The sequence below is a fragment of the Brassica napus genome, chromosome A1 (genome assembly GCF_020379485.1).
Source record: "Brassica napus cultivar Da-Ae chromosome A1, Da-Ae, whole genome shotgun sequence".
Classification (NCBI taxonomy): Eukaryota; Viridiplantae; Streptophyta; class Magnoliopsida; order Brassicales; family Brassicaceae; genus Brassica; species Brassica napus.
Genome location: NC_063434.1, coordinates 2,505,693 through 2,521,375, shown reverse-complemented (window position 1 = coordinate 2,521,375; position 15,683 = coordinate 2,505,693). Strand labels below are relative to the sequence as shown.

Genomic DNA, 15,683 nt, shown 5'->3' with positions numbered 1-15,683 from the left:
CCCGTAGAGACCGCTCCGCAAGATAACAAACCGATGAGGAAACTGAAACAAACACTCGGACGCAAGACCGAGGAAACACCTCTTTCCATAGAAAGAGGGTAAGGTAGTAACAATTTCTCTTCAAAAGAAGAGGATGGCCGAATAAGAACCGAGTCCGATGAACGCACCAGTAACTTCATCCCAAAGGATAGATATGATCGTGTGATACAAAGAGGAGAGATCCTTATGAACCCACCTGAAATCTCTGATGAAAAATTCCAATAGCTCCAGACCATACAAATCTGACTCGTATCTTCAATTTTGGAGTTGGGCTTTAGGAAGCTTCTGCTTGGACTGGCAGGTTTGGTAGATCTAATGGGCCAAGCCCATTCATAATTGAAAAGCAGCCCACTACACCAAAGATGCACGAAGCTTGGCTGTTCGACGGTGCCGTAGGAGAGGTCACCGGAGATACGTCGGAGAAAAACAGTGAAGCCGTTGAGGAAGATCCACGCAAAAGGAGAGGACACCACCTTAGGAGACGCGTAGAGTGAAGAATCGCCGCAGAAATTAAGTTCTAGTCTCGTGGAGCTTTGAGATCTGGTTCCTGAGGGTTGATGAGGAGCAAAACATACTGTGAAAATAGGCTCAGTCCTTACCAGAGACGGAAGGGGAGAGCTCGTCATGTAAAACCAATGCTCCAAAGGCAGATGAGAGAACGGGGCAAAGTCGACCTCGAGATTCGTCAGACAGCTATCAGGGGGAGGTTCGTCGGGAACTGTTCCTAAAAACCGAAACACAGCAGTGGCGAGAGAATCCTCTCGACTCGTCGCTGGAGAAGAAGCCATCTGGGGAGAAAGGACCACCGGTAGATCTGAGACGAAGAGTCCTCGGCTTCGTCGTTGAGTCTGTTGGGGTCTCTCTCCTTCGATAGCCCGAAGGATACCACACAGTAACAAAAGATGAGGAAAGCGAGATACAGCCATAAGAGTGAGAGAGATAAACGTCGGAGATAGAGCCCCGCGCCGGCGAGAAACCGCTTCGCCGGCGCCGGAAAAAATAGATCTGGGTTGTGTCTCAAAGATCGTGTCTGGGAGAAAGTTGAAAATAGTGAAGTGATGACTTGAAGCATTTATTTATTTTCTTTTCATCATGTGTGAAATGTAAACTAAATTAAACAAAGGAAACGAAGGATGGTGTGATTAGCAACATTCCAATGGAAATATTACACAGCTAGATAGAAAGTGTATGATAATAAGAACACTGTGGAACATAAACATGGAAGAGCAGAGAGAAGAGAATTGAGAGTAAGAGAGAAAGGGGACAACATAACATAAGATATGAATGTAAATCAAGCTGATACTGCAGCTGCGACTTGTTCTTCTTCTGGTAGGAGAGTGCACACCAGCTTCCTGTCTCCATACACATTGTCCACACGCCCTGTTTCCACATTTCATTTCATTTGTCACAAACCTCATATTTTTTCAAAACTGGATGCCACAATCTATATCTAAGGATGATTTGTAATACCTGTGGTTGGCCAGAACTTGGCAGATCGGAGCCATGGGGTAGGGAAAGCAGCGTACTCTCGCGAATACGGCTTCTTCCATGTGTCTGACATTAGCATAGCTGGAGAATGTGGAGCTCCCTGATAACAGACACACAAACAAACAACACCCTCAACGTCTGAATCTATGAAGAACTTTACTGAAAATAAGAAAATTGAGTGTTTTGTTATCTCAATAAACCTTGAGAACGTTGTTCTGGACATCTGCATTTCCTTTTTCAATCTGTGCAATTTCTTCCCTGATCGAAATGAGAGTATCGCAGAACCTGTCTAACTCCGCCTGCAAACAATTCTTATTATCAAGTTGTGATACATTGAGAGAGAAAAATAGTCAGTGGAGGGATTTGCGTGTGCATATTGTACCTTGCTTTCACTCTCAGTCGGCTCAATCATAAGCGTTCCAGAGACAGGGAAAGACATTGTGGGTGCATGGAAACCATAGTCCATCAGCCGTTTCGCCACATCCTCTGCTTCTATTCCAGCAGTGTTCTAAAGAACAAAAGAAACATGTTTGAATCCCCATACAAAGACTCAACATCCACTTTCATTTACATTTCAAATAATAATACCTTGAAGCCTCTCAGATCTATGATGAATTCGTGTGCTACTGTTCCGTTGGCACCACGGAACAGAACTGGGAAGTGCTTCTGTTAAAAACAAAATCAATAAATTGGACTCTCTTTTAGTCTTGGACTCATCCCTCATCGAATGTATTGTTTTATTACTAAAAGAAGTAAAGTGTACCTCTAGGCGCTTTGCCATGTAATTAGCATTCAAGATTGCAATCTTTGAGGCCTCAGTGAGTCCACGAGATCCCATCATGGCAATGTAAGAGTAAGATATTGGCAAGATAAGCGCAGATCCCCACGGTGCAGCGGCAATGGGACCCAGCGGTTCTGTCTTCTCGGGTTGCGGGAAACCACCAGTGGGTATCTTTAACCATTGGCAATGGAGGAAAAACAAGAAAATAAAATATTACTTCACCAATCATCACCAAGAAACATAGACATTGTTGAATGAATGATCAAAGACTAACCACAGGGTGAGAAGGAAGGAATGGTGCTAAATGCTTCTTCACACCAATGGGACCCATTCCAGGCCCACCACCTCCATGAGGAATACAGAAGGTCTTGTGGAGATTGAGATGGCACACATCCGCTCCAATGAAACCAGGGCTGGTCAAACCAACCTACACGAAACCCCAACAGCAACAAATTTAGACAAAGCCCCGAGATCTCTGTTTGATGTTTTATTCAAGACCTCTCTCACCTGTGCATTCATGTTGGCACCATCCATGTACACCTGACCTCCGTTGTCGTGTATTATTTTGCAAATCTCATCAATAGTCTCTTCATAGACTCCATGAGTTGAAGGGTATGTGACCATGAGGGCAGCTAAGCTGTCTTTGTTGTCTTCGGCAGCTTTTCTCACCTCCTCCATGTTGATATTTCCCTTAGCATCAGTTCCAACCGTAATAATTTTCATTCCGCACATAGCAGCGCTTGCAGGGTTTGTCCCATGTGCAGAGACGGGGATGATACACACATTTCTGTGATGATCTCCTCTTGACTGGATGATGCATACATTTATTCATTTTACAGTTTAGACAATTGGAAAATAATTTGTTTACAGCAAAATATTTAGGATATAAGCCTTTACCCTGTGATATTCGCGGATAACCATGAGCCCGGTATACTCGCCAGAAGCACCAGCATTAGGTTGCAATGAGAGAGAGTCAAACCCAGTGATTGTACACAAGAGATCACCCAAGGTGCTGAACATTTCCTATATAAATGCCAACAAATATTCAGATTCACTATTCAGTTTTCTAGATTTAAACCTTAACTGAATCAAGAAAATGGGCTCACCTGATAACCTTGTGCTTGATCAATTGGAGCAAATGGGTGGATGTCAGTGAAACTTGGCCATGAGACTGGCATCATTTCAGTTGTTGCATTTAACTTCATTGTACAAGATCCCAATGGAATCATGCTGTGGCACAGTGAGAGATCCTTAGTCGCTAACTTGTGGATGTACCTGAGTAACTCATGCTCTGTGTGGTACCTAATCACATTGTTAAAAAGGAAAATACATATGAGATACTATTAAGCCACAAACAATAAACCAGGCAAGACTCAAAGAACATAAAAAATATACATGTTGAAGATTGGGTGGGTGAGATAAGTGCTCTCTCTTGTTAAGTTAGAGGGAATGGAATTCTGAACCTCAGGTGCAAGAGATTCAGCCGTGAACGGAACCTGAAAAAATAGAGTTCAGATAATCAAATTTCATGCAACGACCCAAGTAAACAACAGAAGAGGATTGAACAACACTCACAGGCTTGCCAGAAGCAAAGACTTTGAAAAGTTTATCGACATCATCCAAGGTGGTTGTTTCGTCAAAAGAAGCAGTAATCTGAAAGACATCAAGTTAACATGCCAAAATGTTCAAATCTCTCTCTATGCGGCTAGAAACATTTGAATGTCAAACAAAGGAGAGTCACTCACAGTGTTGGAGTCCACAACACGCAGATTCATTTCGCTCTTGACAGCTGCATCAGCAATCGCATGTGCATCCGAACACTTAATCTTCACAGTGTCAAAGTAAGGAAGATCTTGAACTTCAGCAACCCCAAGCTTCTTCAATCCTAGAGAAAATATACCAGCAAGACCATGAACGCGCTCGGCAATAGATTTTAAACCTGCAGGTCCGTGGTAAACAGCATACATAGCAGCCATGTTCGCAAGCAACGCCTACAACAAAACAAAAAAAATTATAAAAAAACAGCAAAAAAAAAAAAAAAATTTCATCAACCATGAATCAACATTACTTGAGCAGTACAGATGTTGCTAGTGGCTTTATCCCTCCTAATATGCTGCTCCCTAGTCTGCATCGCCATACGCAGAGCCGGCTTCCCAGTAGAATCAACACTAACACCAATAATCCTCCCTGGCATCATTCTCTTATACACCGAGGAAGTAGCCAAAAAAGCAGCGTGGGGACCACCGTAACCCATCGGAACGCCAAACCTCTGAGCCGAACCAACGACAATATCCGCCCCAAACTCCCCAGGAGGCTTTAACACCGTCAAGGCCAACAAATCCGTCGCCATAACAACCTTAACGCCGTTAGCGTGAGCGTTCTTAACAAACTCGCCGTAATCTAACACTTCCCCCTCAGTTCCTGGATACTGAACGAGCACACCACACACGTCACCACAACTATAATCAATCTCTTTAAGATCCTTCGTAACAACCTTTAAATCAAATCCATCAGCTCTAGTTTTACAAATCTCGATCGTCTGAGGATGGCAGTTACTCGCGATAACGAACGTCTTCTTCTTCCCCTTTTGAATATTGTTACACATCGCCATGGCTTCAGCAGCCGCAGTCCCTTCGTCGAGAAGGGACGCGTTGGACATGGGGAGTCCAGTGAGATCGGTGATCATGGTCTGGAAGTTGAGGAGAGACTCGAGCCTCCCCTGGGAGATCTCCGCCTGGTACGGAGTGTACTGAGTGTACCAGGCGGGGTTCTCCAGGATGTTGCGGATGATCACGGTGGGAACGTGTGTGTTGTAGTACCCCATCCCGATGAAGGACTTGAAGACCTTGTTCTTGGAGGCCAGCTCGGTCATGTGCGCGATCATCTCGCTCTCGGTGAGGCCTCCGTCGAATTTGGAGAACTTCATCGAGTCGATTCGGATCTGTTTCGGGACGGTGTCGTCGACCAAGGAGTCGATGTGATCGTATCCGCAGTATTTCGCCATGTGCGCTTGCTCGTCCGGCGTCGCGGAGTTGTGGCGGCGCGGGAAAGTGTCTCCCGCCTTAACCGCATCGACGGAGATCGAACGCGTCTGGTTATGGTTGTGGTGGTGGTGTTTGGGGAGATTGACGGATCTGTGGTGGTTGTTAGAGAGGAAAGGGGAGAGGGAAGAGATGTAGCGAGAAGGAGCGTGGGGGACAACGGAAGGGACGTGGTGAGGGGTGATCTCGCCGTTACGGTGTCGTTTCGATTCGTTAACGAGGCGTCTCACGATGCCTCTGTAAGCGAGCCTACGTGCGCGCTCCATGGTGATTTGATGATTTGATGAGAGGAAGTGGGAAGGAATCAGGAAAAACGAAGAAAGATTGATTTGTCTTTCTAGTTTTGTGCCATTGGATTGGTTGGTGGAGGAGGTGGTGGTGCAAATGGTGTGTATGTATGTATATCACTGACTGTATATCACGTCCCAAGACAGAGTGTGTTTATATATACTGCTAAAATTATTTAGTTCTTTTTTTTTATTATTTGTGAAATTTTGTGGATCTCTTGTAAATGGTTGAAGAAGGCTCAGCGATGGGGTTGGTGAAAAGTATCTAACAATTTGTGCAGATTCCACGTGTATCGCATCTAATTAGGAATTTGATTAATATTGTTACGATAGTCATATTTATTTAATTATGATTAAAATGGATCTCTGACATCTTTTAATTAGTTGTTTATTATGTCAAAAAAAATTAGTTGTTTGAAAAATTAGTTGTTTATTTAGAGCATTTTCTCCAAACCACATAGTATATATACATGTTTTTTTCTAACATCAATAATGCAGTTTATTTAGTTTTACAAATGAGATAGCATATGTTTATATTTCAAAGATATATATTGCATGTTGAGATTGTATATTAAGAAAAACCCATACTGCTTTCCACAATGTGCTTAGCTCACAGGATTTGTTCTTTTCCTCCAAAATTTGTGGGTTTTTTTCTTCAAAATTGAGCTGTGTTGGGCTAATCAATAAGTAAGTTTTATTTGGTACTAACTTTTTTGGAAAAGATTACTAGTTAGCATTCCTAGATAAACAGTAGGAAAAATAAGATTTTTAACTATTGTTTTGATGATATACAGGCAAACCTTGAGATATATAATTGTGGAAAGTGCTGTAAATAAAAATCTGGAGATAACATTTGAAAGGATGCTAGCTAAAGCTGAAGAGATTGGGATTCGGTGGACGAAAATGTTTGTCACCTTTATCAAATAAATCACAAAGAAAGCAACAAAAGAAAAATCATATGGCAAACAAGTTGTAAATATTTTGGTTCACATGAAAAAATAAAATAATTAGGTGGCGTGATCTATTTCACATAGAGTTTATCTCCACAAATAAATAGTTAAATAGATAAATATAGGGCTGGCCGTCTGTTCATCATACAACTTGGGAACCATCGTCTTCCAAACATACGACTGAAAATGAAACATTCTCGTTTTGGACCCTCGAAGAGAAATAAATCTCTTAAGCGTTCCACTCCTTTTGGAAAATTTATTCATGAAGTTCTTGTTTTGCTTGAAGAAAATCTTGTCTATAAAGGATTATATAATATGGTGTTAGTTATACTGGTAAATGTTTTGTTGGCTTATATCAAAAAAGAAAACGTAAAAGGAGAATTGCTTGAAAAAGGTGTCACGATGATCTTTGGTTTTGATTTGTGTCCAAGGACAATAATGTGGTTGTTAAAGAGCCAGATTATATACACTTTCACCATATTTATTGAGTCTTTTACCCAAAAAACAAAACGCAAAACATCTACATGTGCCAAAAGTTTGTGATACGTGTATGAAGTTTTTGAGGTTTGAAAGGTGGAAGGATGTAACACCCGGTAATGAATGGATGGGACTCGAGATATTTATCTGAGCAAATTCCATACATACCGAAGCTTTACATAATCTTGTAGATACAGTCATACAGATTATAACCGTATGTATACAGCAAATAGCAAACATTTTTATTTCAATCAATACTTTCATAAATAAATCACAACGATAAACAGCAAGACTTGATGACGCGATAACAAAAATTTGAAACACACAAACGTATACTTAAAGGAAAATAACTGTTTTGTTATGATGGAAGAAAAGCTTGTTTTGAAAAATCAAGAAGTGAAAACTAATCAAGCCCAAATTGCAAGAGCAGACATCATCCCAGCACCAAGGAACAAAAAGCAATAAGACACAATCTGAAGTTTAAAATCAACGCTCATCTTCTTGCTCAAGAAATCCGCAGCAATCAGATCAACAAGCGCCATGTAGACAAGTATTCCCGCAGAGAGAGAATCAAGCACTCCTTCAGCCACCAAAGCCACAACGCTATAGGAGTTGTAAGATGAGGCAATGGCTGTTCCTACAGCCACACCGATTGGGGTAGTAATCGTGAAGAAGAAAGCCATCAGGGCTGATCCACGCAGGGTTAGTTTAGCCTCCGCAACGCAGCCACCGAGGGCAAAACCTTCGAAGAATTGGTGGAAGGAAAGAGCGAGGAGGAGTGGACGTATGGTGCATGGGCTATGTGATACTCCAAGTGATATTCCTATTATTATCGAATGTGATACTATTCCCATTTCAAGTATCTGAATTTAAAAAAAATCAAGAAACGTACCATCAACATATAAATAAAATTATTAAAACCGGAATCGTTTGTCTACTCACTTATACATTTAAATGATATAAACAGAATCATTTGACTAACCTATCTAATCTAATAACTTTACCTAATAACAATCAATAAGTTTTAATATTATAAAAGTATTTTCTCGTTTTAGTACTATTTGTGTTTCGTAAAATGAATGCTACATTTAAACCAAATGTCGAATATCACTTGTTACACTCGCATTTCCATGGAAGTAAGTAAACCTATAGTGCATGAAGTTTTTCACAGTTAAACCTTGTGAGTAAGCAATTAAACCTATAGTGCATAAAGTTTTTCACCAGTTAATATTACAACTCAAAGACAGCTCTATTAGAATGGAACTAACGTGCAGTATTAGAATGCATCCAACTGATATATTTTTGACTTGGCTTTATTGTAAGAAAAGTAGTAAAAAGGATTTGTTAAACCATAGCTAGCTCATTGTGCATGAATGAACGAACTCAGCTGTTTTAAGCTCATTAGAATGTAATAAAACAATTCAAAAGTCAAAACCAGAAATATAAAAAAAAGAGTTGCAAGAAATGTATTTACCTGAGAAACAACAACGTGCCTAACACCACTGTCCAAGCCAACGTCCCCGTGGTCATGGCCATGACCTGCGACACCGCTCCTATTCGCCAGAGCCTCAAAACCTTCGGGTCCCATCGAGAGACTATGACGGTGATGGTCCGCGTGGGCTCGCATCCCCACGATATGCAACTTCCCACCATCTTCCTGATCCCTCAGAAAACCCGATGATAGACCCGATCCAAACTCAGCCGGACCAAGTGACTGAACAGACTGGTTCATCAGCTGCTCCTGCTTCCTCTCGTAGTACCCCGTGATCATGAAGTCCGCGAGCAGAGTGAGAAGCGCCGCCACCATGGCGAAGAACTCAGGGAAAGGGAACTTCCTCCATGGAAACTCCGGGAGACACGGGTCGGAGAGAGCTTCGGAGCCTCCGGAGAGCATGTGGACGAACCCTGTTGCGAGGATGACTCCTGCCGCGAATGCTTTGGCTCCTCTCATTAGACCACCGTTTGATGGTAGGAGGGTTCCTCCAACGAGGGGAAGCGAGACGCCTGCCGCTCCAGCGATAAGGATGGACGCCATAGCTGCGTACTTGAGGGTGAGAGCAGCCGCATCATCCCGGCACGGGTCTGACTCGCCGGTGTCGCAGCTGGTTGTGAACGACTCTGTTTTTGTTTTGAGAAAAAACAAAAAAAAAATAATGGACGGAAAATATGATATACTAATGAAATAAGTATAACTAAAAACATTTTATCCAAAAAAGTATGATATATGGGGAAAAAAATTAAGTTATCTTTGTCTACGTAAATTGTTTTTTGCAAGATTAGCATAAATTGGAGTTAATATAAGGGTGTTAAGTAAGATTATCAATTTAATGAGAGATTAGTAGCAAAGTAAAGTAATTTTCAGATATTTTGTGGATTTTAGAAAAGTTCATGATCCAACGACATAGACAAGAAAAGATAAATATGCAAATAGTTGAAGTGTGGGAAAGAAAAAGAATACCTGTAAATCTAGAGGATAATGGTTGGAGGAACTGCCAGAAATCCTGAAAACATTTACAGGCAGAGAAATTGTGATAAAAAAATAGAATAAGTCAAGAACTAGCTGATGAGGAAGTAATGAAGTATTAGTTTCAAACCTGTAAGAGAGACATTACTTCGCTTTGGATGATTACACTTGAAGGTTTCTATTCTTGTCATCAGCAATTAGGGGATTATATATAGTATAGACTCTTACTTTTTATGAAGAAAGAGTGGGAAAATATTAACTAAGCATGTGTTCTTGTTTGTGTGTGCGTGCACGTACGTGGAGAAAGTCACAAGTAATTCATGAGAATGGCCATATAATGTTGTCATTTCATACCTAATCTCATTGGAAATAGTTGAATATTTAGATTCTTATAATTTAAATAATGATCGCTATCAAACTTCAGTGTTATTATAAAATGACTTCGGAATCAAACTTAACAACTCGGAAAAATAAGATAAATATAAGAAAGATGGGAAGTGAATATTGTTTTGCATTTTTTTCGTTCACTGAATCATCTGTTTATATAGGGATGACTTTTGTGTGTTAAATTTTTTATTTTAAGAAACGACTTTTTATTGTTGTCAACCTGCAAAAAAAAAAGACTAACAACCACGTATAAAACGATGATGGGTTTACTTAGGATTTGCATATGGCTGGTAACCACATCAAACTCATACAAACAGACCAAGCTTTTGAAAACTACTTTGCATTTTACTACTGCTTTTAGGAACTGCATGCTACACATTAGCGTTGTTTCAAAACCAATGTTCTCATAAATAACTTGATAGCTTTTTGTACGTAACCAATGTTCTCAAATGAAAATCTGATTTGCTGTAAATGTCGAGGATTGATAGAATCAATAACTTCTCAGCTTTTTTGTAAGGATAAATGATTTTGAGTGTTTGCTCCTCATAAATTTCACTAGTCTCAAGTCCGGTTTACCATTTTAGGGACTTAAGGTTCGAATTGGATATTGATAACGGTTAGATCGGTTCTGTGATTTTTTTTGCCGTAGCAAACAGGTAGGCCTTACAAAGCGATTTCGAAAAGCCCATTATAACCCACATTAAGCCCAGCAAACTCACGGATGGACAGAACAGAAGTGTCTCGGTTAAAAAAAAAAACAAAACAGAAGAAATGAGAATATGCTTCGGCATATCTAGTGTGATTCATCTCTCTCATCGTCGTTTCCTCTCGTCTCCAAGAGGAGAGAGACAATAATCTCAAGGAAAGGCTCTCACTTTAAAACTCTTTCAATCTTCTTCTTCTTCTTCTCCAGCTCTCTCTGACTCTGAGCAAGTTCCAAAGCCCTCACTTTTCAAAGCTTTCAGCTGTAAGCATTCCTCCATCATTGTGCATTTAATCTCACTCTTCTTCATACTTATTGCTTTCTGATGACTAAATATTCAGTCTTTAGATGAACTGATTGCAACTTCGATTAAAAGTCTGATTCTTTCACTTTTATGCATATTGTTCATTTTGGGTGTGTGTGTGTGTGTGTGTGAAGATGATAGAGCTTTAGAACTCAAACCCATGTCTTTTTGTTATTTAAATTTCAAAAATAATAGTGAATTAACATAATCTTCACTGGTTATGATTGTTTATGACACTGAGAAAACATCTTTGTGTGTTTGCAGGTGAATGTGTGTTTGATAAAATCAAGAACAAACCTTTTAAAAATGGCGCAGCTACTCTCATCTCCATGCCCTTCAGTTATCTCACTTAGCAGCAGCAAGAACTCTATTAAACCATTTGGTTTAAAGCAAACCTTCTTCAACCATCCTCAAGTCCTTTCAACACCTTCTCTCAAAGGACTTCTCTTTCAAGAGAAGAAACCAAGAAGAAGAAGAAGAAGCTGCGTTTTCCGAGCAGCTATAAGCCAACAATCACCACCTGAAACATCTACCAACGACTCCTCATCCTCTAAACCAAAACGTGTTATGGTCATTGGTGGAGACGGTTACTGCGGCTGGGCCACTGCTCTCCACTTATCCAAAAAGAACTACGAAGTAGCCATTGTTGACAACCTCGTGAGACGTCTCTTCGACCACCAGCTTGGTCTTGAGTCCTTAACCCCTATAGCCTCCATCCACGACCGTATCAGTAGATGGAAGGCGTTGACAGGGAAGACAATCGAGCTATACGTTGGTGACATCTGTGACTTCGAGTTCCTAGCTGAATCCTTCAAGTCCTTTGAGCCGGACTCAGTCGTCCACTTCGGTGAACAAAGGTCTGCTCCTTACTCGATGATCGACCGTTCTAGAGCCGTGTTCACGCAGCACAACAACGTCATTGGCACTATCAACGTCCTCTTCGCTATCAAAGAGTTTGGAGAAGAGTGCCATCTTGTGAAGCTAGGGACGATGGGGGAGTATGGAACTCCGAATATCGACATCGAGGAAGGCTATATAACGATAACGCACAATGGGAGGACTGATACTTTGCCGTACCCGAAGCAGGCTAGCTCGTTTTATCATCTCAGCAAGGTTCATGACTCGCACAACATTGCTTTTACTTGCAAGGCGTGGGGGATCAGAGCTACTGATCTGAACCAAGGAGTTGTGTATGGTGTGAAGACTGATGAGACTGAGATGCATGAGGAGCTAAGGAACCGGTTGGATTATGATGCTGTGTTTGGGACGGCTCTTAACCGGTTCTGTGTGCAAGCTGCTGTTGGTCATCCGCTTACTGTTTATGGTAAAGGTGGTCAGGTAAATTGACTTGCTTGTCCTGTCTTCACAAGAGATTTTAGTGGTTTTTATTAGGCCTGGGCGTTTGGGTAGCTAGTTGGGTTTGGATCGGCTTTTCGGATTTTTTGGGTTCATCCTCTTAGTTCCCATTATGGTATTTTATAAGCACGGAATTGAGTATTTGAAGTACATATTTATGTTTATCTATAAGAAAAAGTTCAGATTTTCTTTCGGGTTTTTTGGAATATTTGTTTGGGTTCGGTGAATAACATTTCGGGTTTAAATATATCTTTATTGGATAGTAATTTGGACATTCAGATTTTTTTCGGATTTTCTTTCGTTTTTTTTGGAATATATGTTTAGGTTCGGTCAGTAACACTTCGGGTTGGGATATGTTTGCAACACCCTACAAGTTTTTACATTTCGGATTGGATACGTTTGGATTTTGGGTTCCGGATTTTATGCCAGCCACAGTTTTTATTCAGTATGTTTCTCTTTTGTAGACAAGAGGCTACCTTGATATAAGAGACACGGTTCAATGTGTTGAGCTGGCTATAGCGAACCCAGCAAAGGCTGGTGAGTTCAGGGTATTCAACCAATTCACAGAACAGTTCTCGGTCAATGAACTGGCTTCACTGGTCACTAAAGCTGGTTCAAAGCTCGGCCTGGACGTGACAAAGATGACTGTGCCTAACCCGAGAGTTGAGGCGGAAGAACATTACTACAACGCAAAGCACACAAAGCTGATGGAGCTTGGACTCGAGCCTCACTATCTCTCTGAGTCACTTCTTGATTCGTTGCTCAACTTTGCTGTTCAGTTTAAGGATCGTGTGGACACAAAGCAGATCATGCCTAGTGTTTCGTGGAAGAAGATTGGCGTTAAGACTAAGTCTATGGGCGCCTAAAAATATCTCCTATTTTATTTTGTTCAAAGGTTTGACTAGTGTTCAATAAAAGTGCGAAGAATTTCGTTTTATGATTGAGGAAATTTTCAAACAAGTAAAATTGTAATTTATGTTTTATATAAATGACAAATATTTCTGATCAATCATTTAAATTAGTATTTTTTTTGGCGGCTCTAAGTTAGTAATTAAATAATGTTGGTGTATTAAATACATTATAGAGTTATTTTATTAAATAATGTTTTTTTTTATCAAAATTAAAGAATATTTTAAACATTAACTAAAATAATTTATTTAATTTTTGAACCATCCATTGGTTTTTAATGTTACTCGGTGCATTATTTTTATATATTGAAAGATGAATCCATTCTCAAAAAAAATGAAAAATTGATATAGATTAAGACTATGATTAATATATATTGGTTTTTTTTTGTTCAAATGTTAATATATTGGTTATGACTGGTTTCATTAGAATAAAATAGAGTTAAAAAATGTGGAAAATTGTGGAAAACAAAAGGGTGAAAACAAAATAGAAAATAATAGAAATATATTATTACTTTACCACAATATAGAATAAAGCTTAGTGTATATTTTCCACAGTGATTAGAGTAAAATATAAAATTGTGGTCCATTTAATTAATAAATTTTAGTGAAATTTAAAATAAATTAACATTTAGAATAAATATTTTGTTCTTAAAATATCATCCAGTCTCACTCATAAATTGTGAAAAGACGAATGGCGCAATGCAATGATTAAATAATTGTATACTTTTATGTAGTTTACACGATTCAATTTAACTGAAAAATAACGAGTATTTAAAAGTGGGGGAGGCTTTTGGTGTGGAGGCAAGGTTTATTTGTATTTTTATTGCATTATTCCACATATTAATACATGAAACATTTGTTGGAGAGATTGTTGTTTATGATTGATGAGGTCATCGTCGCCATCAGTATTCATCAACTTGCAAATTAAAAAATATATATGAAAAGCATAACCTTAATTTTGAAGACATGTCACATGATCTCACACAAAAATCTTTATTCCACAACTACCAAATTGTATAGGTCGGCACTATTTTATTTCTATTTTGATTGTATAACTTATTTTCTTACACTTCAGTGCATGCGATTGGTATTGCAATTCAGAGACATTAATGTGCATCATCATTTGAGTAACGAATTAATGATGCTTAGATAAATCAGCTGCCGCTTTTTACTTTTTAGTTTAAGTTAATTTCTGAAAAGTTCTAGGACAAAACCCAATACTTACATAAGTTCTTTGCTTATACTTCACTGTTTGAGTTTGGATTTTGAAATTAAGAAATTATTTGTATCAAACAGAATATAAAAGTAATAAGAACGAGTATATATATACCTCGGTCAAATTTCCATTTCTCTATTATGTAAATTTATTTACATATGCTTTGGTCGATATAAGTTACTCTGTCGTGTTTGCTCACATAGCACGTGGTCGAGACATGTTTTTTTTTTTTGACTGAAGGCATTCATATTTAATTGCAAAAGAAAGAAAATGTTTTACAAGCATATAGCTATAGACACCCCTACAATATGGCATAAACCAACAAAAGTCCCATAGTTAAAAACCCATAGTTCAAACCCATAGTTTAGATCAGAAAAGTTAAGAATTTGCCCAAGGCCATGGTAGAAGATCTTGATCAAGGAATCAGTTCTGTCGCCACCCACATTTGCATGAGGGAGGAGGAGGTGGTGGGAGAAGAACGTCTGAAGCTCAGAATCTTGTCCTTGATTAGTCGATCAAGGCTTTTAGTGAGGGAGTATGATGTCTGGAATCGGTGGTTGTGATAGCGTTGGTTCCTTTCTCTCCATAGATAGTAGATAACTCCTTTCCAGCATAGAAGAATCAAACGCTTGAAGAGCCTATTTCCACGAAGGGATATCATCTGATTCATCGTTTCCTCCCAGTCCGGTGATGGCACGATAGCACAGCGGCGCGCGATCTCAGACCAGACCCTCCAAGAGTAAGCGCATCTGAAGAACAAATGATCCCTAGATTCTTCCTCCAAGTTGCAGAGAAGACATACAGAGTCTACAGCCAAGCCCCAACTCCTAAGACGATCTCTAGTAGGACACCTATTCAGAACGAACAGCCACATAAGAAAGTTATGCTTTGGAATTCCTAAAGTGGACCACACGACCTTCGCCCAAGGAACGGATGGTTCATCTCCCTTCAGCTTCCAATATATTAGTGAAGTTTTGTACTTCACAGTATGCGTACCCGTAACAACCCACTCATAGCTATCTTCTTCTTCCCCTAGTGTCACCATAGTTAATGCGATCTGAGCTTGCACCATTTCTTCAGAGCGAGGTCGAGGAAGAGTCCAGCTACCATTTCTATTCAGATCAGAAAGAGTGGCAGTGAGAGGAATTCCTTGTCTTGAAGCCGAGCCAGCTGCAAAGTAACCTTGAAGAGAACCAAGTGCGGACCAGTTATCAGTCCAGAAGCGGCAATTAACTCCATTGCCCACTCTCAATTGTATCCAGGTATAAACCTCCCCCCGCAT

At 39.8% G+C, this 15,683-nt stretch overlaps 4 protein-coding genes across 4 annotated transcripts; 1 reads left to right on the top strand and 3 right to left on the bottom strand.

Annotated features, from left to right (window-relative positions):
* Positions 1-1,162: 1,162 nt before the first annotated feature.
* LOC125609071 (glycine dehydrogenase (decarboxylating) 1, mitochondrial-like) lies at positions 1,163-5,782 on the bottom strand. The gene is made up of 14 exons (XM_048779899.1): positions 4,377-5,782; positions 4,054-4,299; positions 3,884-3,961; positions 3,704-3,804; positions 3,415-3,610; positions 3,206-3,331; positions 2,816-3,115; positions 2,583-2,735; positions 2,291-2,479; positions 2,116-2,193; positions 1,910-2,035; positions 1,728-1,826; positions 1,510-1,627; positions 1,163-1,419 (listed from the first exon to the last, which is right to left on the bottom strand). Exons 1-14 carry the CDS (start codon positions 5,613-5,615, stop codon positions 1,331-1,333), a joined length of 3,138 nt encoding a protein of 1,045 aa, XP_048635856.1. The 5' UTR covers positions 5,616-5,782; the 3' UTR covers positions 1,163-1,330.
* Positions 5,783-7,342: 1,560 nt separating this feature from the next.
* LOC125609070 (zinc transporter 9-like) lies at positions 7,343-9,768 on the bottom strand. Its single transcript, XM_048779894.1, has 4 exons — positions 9,658-9,768; positions 9,522-9,564; positions 8,538-9,181; positions 7,343-7,926 (listed from the first exon to the last, which is right to left on the bottom strand). The coding sequence occupies exons 1-4, from the start codon at positions 9,670-9,672 to the stop codon at positions 7,471-7,473; spliced, it is 1,158 nt and encodes a 385-aa protein (XP_048635851.1). The 5' UTR covers positions 9,673-9,768; the 3' UTR covers positions 7,343-7,470.
* Positions 9,769-10,662: 894 nt separating this feature from the next.
* On the top strand, positions 10,663-13,286 carry LOC125609066 (UDP-sulfoquinovose synthase, chloroplastic). The gene is made up of 3 exons (XM_048779887.1): positions 10,663-10,881; positions 11,186-12,259; positions 12,742-13,286. Exons 2-3 carry the CDS (start codon positions 11,228-11,230, stop codon positions 13,141-13,143), a joined length of 1,434 nt encoding a protein of 477 aa, XP_048635844.1. The 5' UTR covers positions 10,663-10,881; positions 11,186-11,227; the 3' UTR covers positions 13,144-13,286.
* A 1,530-nt stretch (positions 13,287-14,816) lies between these two features.
* On the bottom strand, positions 14,817-15,683 carry LOC125575916. Its single transcript, XM_048735202.1, has one exon. It carries the CDS (start codon positions 15,681-15,683, stop codon positions 14,817-14,819), a length of 867 nt encoding a protein of 288 aa, XP_048591159.1.